Source organism: Scomber scombrus, chromosome 8, assembly GCF_963691925.1.
Source record: "Scomber scombrus chromosome 8, fScoSco1.1, whole genome shotgun sequence".
NCBI classification, from domain to species: Eukaryota; Metazoa; Chordata; class Actinopteri; order Scombriformes; family Scombridae; genus Scomber; species Scomber scombrus.
In genome coordinates this window covers 12,067,827-12,082,522 of record NC_084977.1, presented here as the reverse complement: position 1 = coordinate 12,082,522, position 14,696 = coordinate 12,067,827, and the positions used below count along the sequence as shown (strand labels likewise).

The 14,696-nt window shown below is 39.8% G+C and overlaps 1 protein-coding gene across 1 annotated transcript in view; it reads right to left on the bottom strand.

The window, feature by feature from the left end:
- The window catches only part of unc13a (unc-13 homolog A (C. elegans)), a 39,503-nt gene that overhangs the window by 7,553 nt on the left and 17,254 nt on the right, over positions 1-14,696 (bottom strand). The window contains exons 18-37 of the mRNA XM_062423554.1: positions 14,260-14,487; positions 13,893-14,034; positions 13,161-13,330; positions 12,879-12,994; positions 11,407-11,570; positions 11,114-11,267; positions 10,587-10,655; positions 9,930-10,019; positions 9,507-9,641; positions 7,940-8,073; positions 7,603-7,688; positions 6,007-6,133; positions 5,748-5,844; positions 4,777-4,920; positions 4,517-4,627; positions 4,217-4,294; positions 3,952-4,040; positions 3,679-3,825; positions 2,805-2,928; positions 1,561-1,566 (exon numbers count right to left, since the gene is read on the bottom strand). Coding sequence (XP_062279538.1) covers positions 1,561-1,566; positions 2,805-2,928; positions 3,679-3,825; positions 3,952-4,040; positions 4,217-4,294; positions 4,517-4,627; positions 4,777-4,920; positions 5,748-5,844; positions 6,007-6,133; positions 7,603-7,688; positions 7,940-8,073; positions 9,507-9,641; positions 9,930-10,019; positions 10,587-10,655; positions 11,114-11,267; positions 11,407-11,570; positions 12,879-12,994; positions 13,161-13,330; positions 13,893-14,034; positions 14,260-14,487 — 2,411 coding nt within the window. The remainder of the gene's footprint in view (positions 1-1,560; positions 1,567-2,804; positions 2,929-3,678; positions 3,826-3,951; positions 4,041-4,216; positions 4,295-4,516; positions 4,628-4,776; positions 4,921-5,747; positions 5,845-6,006; positions 6,134-7,602; positions 7,689-7,939; positions 8,074-9,506; positions 9,642-9,929; positions 10,020-10,586; positions 10,656-11,113; positions 11,268-11,406; positions 11,571-12,878; positions 12,995-13,160; positions 13,331-13,892; positions 14,035-14,259; positions 14,488-14,696) is intronic.

Genomic DNA, 14,696 nt, shown 5'->3' with positions numbered 1-14,696 from the left:
TTCATGTCTGTGCGTTACATACTGAGCCAGAGTGGGGAGATGATTAGCTTAGCTTAGCATACATACTGGAAACAGGGAAACAGCAGTCATATCTGTCCAAAGTTCAATACATTTGTCTTCTATCACCCCTGAATTTGATAAAGTAGCACATGATATATTGTTTGTTTAATCTGCATGCAAACAGAAATGGAGAAACGAGATACGTAATCAGTGCTTTGGAGCGTTGGCTGCTGACAAGCATATTTGAACTTTGTAACAAGGCAGGCTAGCTGGATTCCTCTGCCTCCAATCTGCATGCTAAGCTAAGCTAATCAGTTCCCAGCTCTGACTCTGTACCATATCTATGCTCCATTGTCTTATCTAACTCTCAGCAAGAAAGCAAAAATATATTTCTGAGCAATTTCTTTACAGGAAAACTCAAGTTTAAATCATTAAAAAATCAATACAGTATAGAGTTCAATACATTAAAGCTCTATGTGATCGCTTGGACAGAAGGTCACAACTCATAACTGAAGTCTGTTACAGTTTTGATGACACTGGACAATATAACCTTTGCAGATCATGGAAGACCAAAAACACACATTGCATTTTTTCATTATGAATGAAAAAAGACACACCTGCTCCTGTGTTGCATTACATTTTATACCAGTATACTAACCAGTACACCACAGAGCAAAATAGCCAACTCTTAAGAGTCTTACAATGAGCTAAATGACTCTACAGATGTAAAGATGAAAGGTTGGTAGTTCCCGATGAGTACATCATCACATAGAGCTTTAAGGCATTAAGATCATTTTTGCAGACTACATTAGTCCTTCATTGAATATATATATTGAACATCAACCTCAATCAATCACCTCTTTTAATAAAAGTAACAGAACATGAAACCAAACCAAGACAGACCAACATGACAGGTCTGCAGAGAGACATACAGTACAGTATAGTGTTGTACAGTATACTGAGAGAAGACTGCAGTGTTGAAATAGATCAGATGCAAGCAACAAACCCACACTGGGAGGGAGGAGGGGCAGGACACAGTTCAAACAGGTGGGAAAGGTGTGGACAGTGGGGGGAGGGAGGAGGGTCAGAAGGAGGGAAAAAGGGCGGGCTGGAGGTGGGGCAGGACACTGGATACCAAGCCACTGAGAGATCAGAGTCACCCCACCAGAGTCTCAGTAAAAAGGACACAATGCATGAGAAGAAACAAGGCAACACCAGGCGCAAGAGAGGAGTACCACTTCCTGTTTGAGGAGAGCGTTCAGGAAGAAGGGGGGGGGGGGGGGGGGGGGAGCATTGATTGTCGAGGGTGGGACCTATCAGAACCGGTCAGGAATGCACCATGCTTCTGTCTTCTCGAAAGAGAGACAGAGTTGTAGGAGAGGAAGAGAGGAAAAGAACAGGATGAAAAAGAGATGGCACAGATCAGAGAGGTGAGGCTGTGGAGGAGGGAGAAGGGGTGTGATGTGGGGTAAAAAACAGGGGAGATCGCAGCCACATATAGCAGAGACCCAACCACCGTAGACGGACAGACAGACATACACGCAGGAGTGCTGTACTTACAATCATCTGTGGAGGAAGAGCGGTGGGAGCAGGATGTAATAGTAATCACAACAACAACCAGAGAGAAGGGTCAGTCAAGCTGCAAAGAGCCCCACATCAATAAAAAACACTAGTTTGGGCCCCAGGGCTGAAGGGGCGTCGAACCAATTGACACCTGTCTAAAGCCGGGACTAAGCACAGGTAGAAAACTGACCAGCTGAATGACTTTATTACTAGAGAAATACTCTTGAATTACAGAAAAATAAATGTTTCAGCTTTTAACAGCAATTCCAAATTAGGAAATTGCTATTCTAGAGATGATCGCTCATTATGTTCTATTACCTTTGGTCATGTGTCTCTTCTTATTGGATAAACGCTCCAGAGGTTTAACCAGAACTGGTCATACTGGTTAGCGCTTTACACAGTAAACACAGATTAGTCCTCTCCCTCTTAACAGTGATATGAGGCTCTTTTGTTTATAACCAAACACAAATAAGAACACATATATCCAAAACAAAAGAAAACAAGAGGCTGCTTTCCATAATGTATGATGCTTTCTTTGGGAGGGGGCCAGATCCTTTTTGGGCAAAAAACATTTTTTTCTGCCATTCTGGTTTCGAGTTACTCATAAATCAGGAATCTCTCAGAGTAATTGTTGGCTGACATACTGGAGAGCAGCCATGAGCTGGTGTTAGAATGATATGGTGCACTCCTTTTTTTTCTCAATTTTTCAGTGGTGTTTTCCTTTAAGGGTTTCACCTTGATTGCTTGGATGAATGAAAGCAGTGGTGGGCAATGTTGAATATAATGTGCGTGGGGGGCTGAGGAGTGGACAGGATGCCATGTTGACGTGATGCAAAAGCAGTTCGATCTTCATTTGTTTATGAGAAGGCCACCTTGAATCGCAACACGCACACAAAATGTCTGCTGTTGTATTCCCTTTCCTCGTTCTCCGCCTCCTCCTCTTTTTCTTTTGATGCTGCCTTGGCAGTTGGAGGTGTGTGTGTGTGTTTGTGTGTGTTTGTGTATGTGTGTGTGTGTGTGTGTGTATGTTTTTGTGTATGTGGGCATATGTGTCTTACATGTTATGTAAATCAAGTTTTCCTCAGTCTACCTTATGCTGCAGTCATCACCAGAGCATATAAAATATGCCTGTCACTCTTTTCAGGTGCAGCAGGCAAAACCAGCTTTAACATGAGTGCTTGATCATTAACTGTGTGTGCATTTAAATGTCTGTGTGCATCCGCAGGTTTGTTCGCTCTCACCGTTTGGTCTGTGAGTGGCGGCAGCACGATGGTCTTCTCCATGGTGTTCATAACCAGCTTCCACAATTCCTTCAACACACGTTTCAGCACAGTCTTCTCACAGATCTTAGCAAATAAAGACAGGCTGGCAGGAGGGGGAGGCAGAAGAAAGGAAGGAGAGATGAATGATACGCAACAGAAGGAGACAGACGCTGTTCTCGTGAAGAAGAAATGTAATAATAAATAGAACTGAAGATAGAGCAGAAACAGGTGGATGCTAGACATCCCAATATGCACATGAAAAGATGAAAAAAAAAATCATAAAAGCTCAGGTTTTGGGGGATTTCATTACTTTTCCTAATCACCAAGAGTCAGACAAGTTCATGAATGCCCTGTTAAGCCTTTCTTGTGTCTCTTTGTATTGTTATTAACTTTTGTATAACGAAATTTAAATAACAGCTGTAAGTTGCGTTACATTTCTCAAAATGTGGAACACTGGTCTAACTACAATAAATGATGTCTTGTATGTATTCTTAATATCACTATTAACAGACATTTGATTGCATCAAATATCTTATTCATCCCCTGCTTACTTTAACACAGCCATGGCAGGTGAAAATCAAATTAATAAGTGTTGGAAGTATGATGTTGTATATATTTAACTACAACAGGCCACAAAACATGAAGTGTCAGAGGGTTTCCTACTTTAGAGCAGAGCTGCACAGACATCTACATACTGACCTAAATGATGCTAACAACTGTTTTGTCTTGCATGCAGAGACAAAACAAACATCTATGAGTTTGCCTACACCTGGATAAGCAGGTTAAATAATGAAATGCCTCCAAAAACTAAACTGTCAACTTTACACTCCACTAAAACATCAGCCTGACTCACTTGCTGTCCAGGAACTCCATGATAGGTTGCAGGACGTTGTCAGCATCCTGGGCCACACTGCTGGCGTTGCCCACATTTGAGGTTCCTTTCACCTGAGCCAAGATATCTCCCATCTGCTTCACGTTCTCCTCAATGTGAGGCTGGAAACTAAAGAGGAAAAGTCAGAGGCTTTTAATGACATCTCAGTCTCTCAGTCTGTCTAAGCTTCAGTCGCAGTGCAGAGATGTAGATCGGAATACATCTTTGTGTATGAATGTGTGGGTGTGTTTCTACCTGACAGCAAAGACCCTGCTGAGATCATCCATGACATTATTGAGTTTAACCTGCAAGTCTTTCAGGATGTCGCTGGCCTCTATACACAGCTGAACACATACAAGGAAACACAAAGAGAGCATGTTGGAAGGATGGAGCAGTGAAGTTATGGTGTAATAATGATCCTGATGGACACATTTGGACTGAGGAGACTGGACTACACTCATGTGACATAAGAAAGCTAAGCTAAGTGCACAATACTGATTGAGGGTTGGTAATCACTCACATCTTTTCCACCCATTGCTTCAAACATCTTCTCAAGCTGAACTCTCAGCTGTTGGATGTTGTTGATCAGGATGCAGGGCTGAGGGTGAGATGTGTTTTTAAAACATCCAAAACTCATTAAAACATGTCCAAATGCATCAGCCTTCTTGATGGTAAAGGTTCAAAGAAACATGTTCACAAAAAACATAAACTGAGCAGAACATTTTGTCTAGCAGTTTAACAGTTTAACTGAAACTGAGATAAAACAGTTTCAGTTACACATAAAACTATTTACTGAGCCCAGCTGACCCCTATGAAAAACCCACACTGGTTCATCATGTCTTTGGACACTCACCACTTTCTCCATGGTGACATAGTTGGCAAAACACTTGGAGATGATATCAGCATATGACAGAAGTACATTGCTGATGGTCTGGAGAGGGAAACGAGAGAGCAACGTTGCATTTCAGTCTCAGAATTATGTTGCTACATGTAAAAAATCTGCTTTAAAGGAATTTTTTGTTGTGTGTTGATTTTGTAAGGGCATGATTTGACTACAAATTACAATTTAACTAAACCTACCTTAGCGAATCGTTTCATATAGTGTCCTACAATCTGTGGATCTGGACACTCCAGCTTCCTGATGATCTCAAAGCTCTGATTGAGCTGAGAAAACACGTCCACCACCGAACAGGAAAACAGAGCATGTTCTGATGTGACCTGGAACTGTAGGGCCGAAAAAGATGTGCGAAAGGTTAAAAAATAGGGAATGAAATAAAAGGGAAAAAGGCACGAGAAAGTGTGAGAGAAAGGGATGTGTAGGAGTAGCAGCTGGGATTCAAGGGAGTCTAGAAAGATGAGACCTCCGGGCACCAGAGACCACACAGACTGACCATTAGATGCTATTAAACTCGGCCTTTGATACTTTTCACCGCATGTACAGAGCCCTGGACTTCCTAAAGTCAACCAGCCTTACAGCCTGTTACATAGTCATCCAGTGACAGATGGGAGCTCTCCTGTCTATCTCTTTGTAATTGGCTGCTGGTTAGCGCCTGTTCCCTAATTGGCTGGAGGTGAGTGTGTAGGTGCTCCTCCAGGGAGTCTGGGTAATGAGGTGAGGAAAGCTTTCCTACAGGCAAAACTCTGGAATAAGGCCATTAATTCACAATATCCTGCTGTCACAGTTATCTCCCTCCTTAAATACGTGCATGTCTCAACCGAGGCTCTTTAAACTTCAGAAGAATCTCTTCATATGACGGCGCACTTTGACTGAAACATCCTCTTAGCCCCAAACACACTTTCTGCTTTGAGTCAACATCTGCGCCACTTTGTCCGTGCCTCTATTGTTGACGAGGAGCCTTTGAAGAATGCAGGAGAGACAGGGGGACGTGTGGGAGGCAGAGCGGGAAGGAGGATAAAACTTTGGCTGATAACTTTGAGTGTGACAGAGGAAGTACAAAGGATGGATTACAGTAATTCTGCCTGAAAAACAACAAGTGACTCAGCAGTTCCAGGAGAGTGAAAGGGAGATAAGAAGACCTGAAAACTTTTACCCCATCTTTCTTGTCTCTCTCCAAAGCACCATGCAGAAAGTCCCGAGAGACTTCTTCATTCTCGTCCAGCCACTGGATGACAAATGGCTCAAACCACCTACGGAGAGCAGAAAAACAACATTTTTTTATGTTTACAAACTACGAATCCAAAATTACACAAGAGGAAGATTATTTTTATTCCATTATTTTTATTTACAGTTTTCAGTATGTGCATAGAAGTGTATGTTTGAGTTTGCAAAACAAAACAGTTGCAACTCACGCCGGATATTCAGGCACTCTGCTCTTGAAGAAAGGCAGGTCTTTGCAGTACTCGTTGTACAGCCACTTTACCTTGAAGTGCAGGTTCATGTAATCTGCGCTCTTGCACAAGCGATTTTTTTCATGTTCTGAGAAAAAAAAGGTGACAGCAGATAAATGCATAATTAGTTAAAAGCCATCACTCCCAGGCTATTTCAACTGTGTCTACCTGCAATTACCACAGGTCCATTGTACATACAGAGAGTCCTGAGACTTGCTGAAAATAATCAAAAGCTTAAGTAAACGTGCGTTCTGCATAAATGCAGGCCAGCTCACAACCATTACAAAATACAAATATTTATCAAACTGAAAAATTCAATGTGACCCTTTAGACTTTGCATAATTTGGAAAGTTCTCGCTGACACTTTCTCAGTTTTGTCATTCATCAATACCAAACTTTGTCACCCTTTTAAAAATCAATCAGTTGTAAAATATCCTCTGATATCTGCTGGCTGTGTGCAAGGGCCAACACACAATCAACTATCAGATCTGTACAGGATCAGTACGCTACAGCACTTGGAGCGGGAGATAATAAGCTAAGCTTAGCATAAAGACTAGTAGCTGAGGGAAAAAGATAACCTTGCTCTGTTTAGGGGCTAAATAAAAATCTGCCTATCGTCACCTCTAAAGTTCACTAATTAACACAGAATATTAAATTTGTTTGATCCGTACAAAAGCCAAGGTGTAAAAAGTTGTGGTTTTACGGTGGATAATGTCCTGAAACTGTGATATTGATATTTATATTTATAACACATAGTTAATAATAACAATCTTCCAACATCGTCAGTGGATGTGGCTTACCACATATGAAATGGAAAGTGAGACCTACTTTCTTTTGTACTGTCCACAGTATGATGATTTAAAAGAGTTAATGTTCCAACCTGAATCCTGAAATATTTTGGCATTCTGATGAACAATCTATTTAATTGTGATGTATTCACGCTTGCAAGTTTTGTGGCAAAAGCCTGGAAAAGAAGGCAAGATGGACTGTTCAATTAATACTTTGGCTGATCATTATTATTGTTATTATTATTTTTATTTTATTATTATTTTCATATCTCTATTGATTATTTATGCTGGATAATGTTGACCTGATTATGAAGGAAGCATCCATTACCTTATTTTATCCTTTAATCTTGTTGGTCTTTGTCGTTGTTATTTGAAAAGGCGTATACTGTACTTTAACCCTGGCATGTATGAATTTGTGGTATCTTGTAAGCCCATGTGGGCTTGGCATATTCATATGCACGACACAATAATGAAAATCTCAATCAATATAAGCAAAAATGTTTACTTGTGGTTCTTCAATTAAGTCTCATCAACACTGAGCACATGGGCAGATGATAATTAAGTTTGAAGTTTTCCTATTCTATAATAAACCAATACAAGCAGTAAAAGATCCATTCAGCCCCCTTAATATCATTATGAGATATGCTGAACTGCTTTATTTTGTTTTGTGTATCTCTGTGCTTTTGGTCATTAGTGCAAATACTGTTTAAATCACCAAAATTCCCTTTGCAGCTTTATTTCTCCGTATATATAATTGATTTGCACTCACCCTCCATTGCATACTTCATATCCTGAGCAAACAGGTTCCACATCACTTCAGCACTGATTTTACCCACATTGAGTTCCTGGGGAAATCTTGATGAAGAAGAGAAGGAGAAGGGTTTGTATGCATTTAGAGAGGAACAGTGTGTGAAAATGAGCAAGCAAATAACAACCTGGACATGTAATTTTAGAGGTAATAAAAAAACTGAGGAAAAAAAATAAAGGGAACATTTAAAATGTCATTAAACGGAAATGAGATCAAATTTGAAAGTCGTGAAGTGAAAAATAGAGAATATACAGATGAGAAATAAACAGGACTTAATGGAGAGTTAAGGGGTACATACTGGTTTAGGCAAGGGGTGTAAGAGTTCTTGTCCTCCTCAATGATGGAGACAATAAGTGTAATGAGTTTGGACCAATAGTCCAGATTCTTAATGCTCGGTCCCTGCTCCTCTGGAGGCACTGCACCCTGTTTGGCCTGTAAAAGCAGTGACATAACTAGAATCACAACAAAACTCTACAAACACTTTTATTTGGCAGTTTTCCCTGCTGGCCACTCAAGCTTAACCATGTCTACATGTCCAAAAGATTTTCCTAACCATCATAATATAAATTTTAGGCCAAACAGCACATTTTGGGTACGGTAACCAAACTTTTGAAAAGTAGTATAGTCCTTATAATTGTGTGACCACATACATTTTTACTGTAAGTTCTACTAATCGATTTCCTATACTTGGCACACTAGACTGTGTTAAATCTAACAACTCATAAATAAACAACATTTGCCTCTCAAACAGCTTTAAACAGACTCAGAATGTCAACTGTCTGGACGACTTCTTTGAAACAGCTGAAGCTTTGCTGGAAGAAAAAAAAACACTAAGCCAAACAACACAGGGGTTGAAAAGTGAAGAATGATCTTGCAGAGATTTCAACAAAATATAGCAACGTCCCTACGGATGAAATGTTTTATTCAAAGGGAAAATGCTTATTTGAAATTCACGAGGGACTCTGAATGTGGCTGGTACTTTAATGAGGACTCAAAGCATGTTCTATAAATCCCTGCTGAAATCCTGTGCAGGAGCGATGGATGGAGAAGCCTGGCCTACTCAGACTGAGAAGATGACGGGGACTCACCACACACCCACACACCCACACCCACACCCACACACCCACACACACACACACACACTAAAGTGCCACAGTGCATTTTACACATCACTGGGGACAATTCCTAAATCAAGCAAAGAGGGTGCGCACTACTGTAATAACATTCAAAAAGCCTTTTTTTCCCTCCGAAGGATATTTTTTGTCAAGCAATCTGATTAATCAAGGACCAGTGAAGGAAACCTCCAGTTATAATTACAATTCATGTAGAAAACTACTAGCCAAGTACTAAAATGATTACAAAGTCAGTGCTTTCAATAGGTTTGATAGTGAGGCAGTGATTTACCAGGCTTATTTCTGCTGGTTTACATCATTTTTACACATTTCCTTTAAAGAAACATGGATCAAAACATGTATTGCAACAGTTCAGAGAATAAGAGCATGAGAGAGAGAGAGTGCAAATTATACCAAAAGGAAAAATACATCAGCCATTGAGCATGTGACATAAATGCATTCATGTTATTTAGCACGGCACAGACAATACAGAGTGGAAAGTGAAAAATGTGTCACCTCTTTTTGATTTTTATATGATCATTTATTTGTTTGGAAAAAATTTAAATATTATACTACATTATGTTGTCCCTTGTTATTACTAAACTTGCACTGTAAACCTTTTAAAACACACTGCAAAAAAGTTTGACTGTGGTTATGCTAAGAAAACATGCAAATTTGAAAATTTGAAGAGGGATAAAAAATGAAGGAGACACATAGACACTCACAGACACTGAGAATCATGCTGCTTCTTACCGGGTCTGTCTGATACTCGCGGCTGTACAGCTCATGACAATTATTAAAGATGTACTCGTAGGTGGAGTTGAGACAGGCTTTGACACAATCCTTCACTACCTGACTGGCTCTGGGTGGAGACTGAAGCTCTTGGACCTGAACACACGCACACACAAAAGAGAGAGACAGTTAAAATGTGGCACTTGAGAGTTGTCTTCATGTTCAACTTGATAATAAAGACAAAGTAATGTTTACATATATATATAAAAGCAAAACAAAACAATGCTTTTTTAATTCTAGTTAGTTTCCTGCAGTTAAAACCTCTGAAAAATACATTGTGGATGAATTGTGACTCTTCCTATATGTGGAATACAGTGAGCAACATGTCAGTCAAGAAAGAAAATTGAAAAAGCTCTGAAGGATGAAAGAGGAAAGAGACGGTACCTTCATTCTGAAGAAGGTGATACTGGTGAGGAGGTCCACTGTGGACTTGAGGTCCTGCAGCCTCTCAGGGCTGCTGGCTGGGAAATTGTTCTGCAGCCAGACAAAACAAAAACATACACAGTGAACTACAACACATGATATGACATACATCTTTGTCCTATGTGTGTTTGTTCTCTGTGGGAAAGATCCAGCATAATTTCTACTGCCACTGATTCCTTACACTTGTTCGTGTGGGTGTGCAGTGTTTCCTGAATGTGCCTGTGCGTGTTTCAGAGGATCTGTCTCTCTAATTAACACATCAGTCTGTTTTGTTTCACTGTTTCTCACAAAGAGAGAGATGAGAAGAAAGAGAAGTGCAAGAAAGAAAATACAGCAGAGTTGTGGTTAGTAATGAGCGGAGGTGGGTCAGTATTGATATAATCGTTTGTCATCTATTATTAATGTCTCCAAGATAATATATGAGTGTATGTTCTACTGAGATGACAGTCTGGTGTTTTTTAAGTACTTATATTTTATGTGAATGTATGTAATGTATCTATGTTCTGGAGGCACACATAACGCACTCTGTGGAAACAAATGTCCTTTTTAGAGACAATGAAGCCCATTTTAATCTTAATCTCTTATCTATCTAAACAGTGAGATGGAGAGCAGTCTTACCCTGTACATGGAAAGATCAATCCTCAGAGAGTTGTGCAGCTGGTCTAGAAGCTTCACAAATCGTTCTTTCTGTGGACATTACAACATATGTGGTAACAGATATATATTAATTTACATTGTTTAACATGTAGAAGAGGGTTAGGGTTAGAGCCCTGGTAGCCAATTGGTTACGACCACATAACTGCAACATCAATGGTTAGCTTTCAGCCTGTTCAATTTTTGTTTTGCATGTCATACCCATGTCTCTCCCCCTGTTTCCTGTCTGCCACCTTACTATCCTCTATCAAATAAAGGCAAAAATGACCAAACCCCCCCCCCAAAAAAAAAACATGGAAAAGACACGCTAAACTTCTTAATTACTAGAAATGATTATATTGTGTTTTTTCAACATGTTTCATTGTTAGAGGTCACAGGAATATTTATTTAGCAGGTATGTCAGGTTTTAACAAATAAATACTACTAAATGTTATTTTATTCAATAAACAAAGCTGTGGCACCGATTGCATTTGTAGATTATGATGACTCACCCCAAAGTTAGAAGCAGCAAAGCGGTCAGAGGCAGAGACGTTGTTAGTTGCTTGGGTGGTGTGAGCGTAGTAGGCATTGATGTTGGCCAGCAGGGTACTCATCACTGCAGGCACACCTGGGCACATATACTTCGACGACAGGCAGGCAAAATGACTGTAAAAGAAAAACAAACATGTATCCAGACATTTATAGAGAGTTAGATGCATGAAACACAAAACATTGCATGCAAATCACTGGGTGTTGTTTTAAATAAGTGACAGAGGTTCTAGAGGTTTTCAAGACCGGAACATACGTCATGGCTTGATAGATGGACTCCACTCCATAACGCATGGCAAACTCATCAACAATCTCTTGTGGAGTCTCTTCAAAGTACACTTTCCAAGCATCATCCCCTTTGGCATCAGGGATCTTCACCACACCGTTATTCTGAATATCTGTCACATAGTGGAAAAGGTTCTACCGAGAGGAAAACGAAAGAAGATGAGAGCGAGCAAGAGAGATGTACAGAGAAGATAAAGACAAACAGAGAAAATAAAGTCTATAGATTCAAAATAGTGATTTAGAAGTGATTAGGGATATATTTAAGTTTAGGGAGGCTGTAGACAGGAGTAGCCATGACCTTTGTGATAGCTGATACAGAGTGTGTGCATGTTTGTTTGAATATGTGTCACTACAAGAATGCATGTTCATATTTTCCTTAATTCTATCCTTAAGGAGCTTTGCTAATCATTCATACATCTCTCTCAGCTGTAACCAAAGCTTGAGATGATTGGTTATATGTTTCAGTGCACAAAGACAGAGCAGATTACAACCTCTTGATCTGTTTATCTTTAAATGGCTGTGCAACATAAACAGCCATTAAACTGCAGTATGACCCAACACAATGTGCTTTCTTGGCCATAAAGCATAAATGCTGCTGTAAAATGTTCTGAGCCGGCTACATGGTTTATGGCCACTTGTGTGGCAGTAACAGTGTGGTCATTTCTCACTTAAGGTTCAGCTAATATGCTCTGCTAAGTAATGGGCTGAGTAATGAGTCCATGCAAGGCTGTGATTGGTCTACAATCAATCAGCAGGGTGAGTGCCAGAGTAGAGAGAAATGTCTTCGCAAAGCAAACTTCAAGTAATATTAACTTGAGTTGAATTTGGAACCGATCCATTATGTAACTTTACATCAGTCAAGTAAGTTAAGTGAGTGTTTGTTATGGCTCATTGAGATGACTTACACACATACACATACAGCAGTGTGTTATAATTCTAAATTAAAAGTAGTGATGCAAATATTCCTGCACTAATAATTTTAATTCATTGGCCCAATCTAACATTAGCATGCAGTGTACATGTCCACATATAATACAGACATATACGTGTATATATGTATAGGCTCATGGCCATGGTCTGTATATTACTGTGCATATTGTTACAGCACTGAAGTGACCTCTGCACATTGACTGCAGATTAACCACAGACAGAAGTGTTGGCAATGTCAAAAGTAAAAATACATCTATGCATTAATCTGCTGGAAGAATTTTCATATTTTAGAAGGCCTGGATATTATACGGTTTGATAGTTTAAAGTTATTATTTTTATTATTTATATGTTATGCAGGTGACGTATGACACTATTCTACAAAGAAAGTAGTAGCTGTAATGAGTAAATGTAGGAGCAGAATAAAAGTATTCAGTCAAAAACTGTATAAAAACTGTTTTTAGCACAGCACTTTCTGCCTCTGCACACACACAAACACACATAAACAGAGCTTACTTCATGCAAACAGGTGTACTGAACGTGATACGGGGCGACTGTCTCCTCTCCCTTGATCTCTACATTTATGTGCATGCGGATCGCTCCGGAAACAGCTGATTTGTCTGTACGCTTGTCTGTGAAGAGCACAAAATACACAGCAACCGTTATTGAACTTACCGCTGAAAAAAAGAATCTCAATCATTGAAGTTAAGTCAGTCAGAGCAATTACGAGCTGTGGGATCAACGCAGTATAATTGACTTGGACTATAAACTCAAATGATGCGATGTGGTGCAACTTACCCAGATTGTACCACACATCCATTTCTCCACTCAGAGTGCGGACCTCGATGATAGTTTGACCGAGAAAGTCGTCTGACTCCCGTTTGAACTTCTGTTTCACACGAGATTTGATGTCATCGTCCTCATCCCACACTCGGACCTTGATGCGGTCTGACGAGTTGTGACATTCACTAAAGAGACAGAAGCAACGAGTCAGCCACAGTTACCAGACATACTGTAGTAGAAACACTCACAGCTGCTCAAGAAAACCAGATGGATTACTATCAAGATTCATTAAATATCAAATGCTTTAAGTATAAACAAAAAAAACAGCCATAGACAATTATTAACACATTTTATTTAATCAACGGAAAGCAGATTTTCAACTGCACCACTGTGTCAACTACAGCTGAAAGGTTTAGACCAAAGAAACAAAACAACAACAAAACTGATAACTAATTAATTGTTTAAGTCATTTATCATGAAATAATGTCAAATATTTACATCCCAAATGTGTGGATTTGCGTTTTTTATCTGTTTCATATCACTGAAAAATGAGTAGCTTTGAGTTTGGACTGTTGTTGACACCCCCTGGGGTTCGGGGAAATTGGAAAATGTCACTGTTATTGACATTTTAGAGACTAAACAATTCATCATAATAATTAGCAAATTAATTGATTGTGGAAATAATCTTTATTTGCAGCACTAACTAGCACAAATTTCACATATTCTCTCCTAAAGGTCTCAACTTACAAGTTGAATGTCTCTTCCCACACAGGGTTGAGGTTGCCATAGATGGTTTTGGTCCTCTTTTTTGTTTTTCCCACCTGGACGGTGACATACGGATCACTGGAGCCGGTTTTATCCTTGGCTTGTAAACCCTGGGCACACAACACTAGGAAGAGAAATAGGGCCAAACGGGTCAGAGTGTGTTTGTGTGTTTGGATGCAAACAGATGCCTCTTAACTTATTTGACCTTCTGCTCCACTGTCCTACAAATACCAGCTTGTCTCTTTTTATAGACACAAACACCTGACATGCCGTCTCCTCCGTGTTTGATGTTAAAAGTGTTGGCAAGCTTCATTCAAAACTACTTTAGTGGATGAGACTCCCTTCTTACCTGTGATGCTGATCTTTGCTGACCACTTAGAGGTGCCATCGAGCACGCTCTGCTTGATCTGCTTCATGTGGGTGACGTGAGTGGACTTGACGACAGTGAACACTTCCTGAATAAGTTCGAAGATCTCAGGCTTATTCCTCTCGCGGATCTTCATGCGGTCTTTAAGAACCATAATGATGTTCTGGGTTCGGTCCTCCGCGCCGTGTTTGGAGCTCTTCTCTGCTGCTCCTGTTTAGCGAGAGAAAGAAAAGAATTATATACTGTATGCTTTTTTATTGTATTTGACCTTTATTTAACCAGGAAGTCACATTGAGATTAAAATATATTTTTCAAGCAAGACTTAAGTAGCATTTAGAAGATGTATGAGAGACGTATAGTGGCTCTACATTTATTAGGTGATAACAGTAACAGAGCAGAACTGATAAATGCATGGAGGA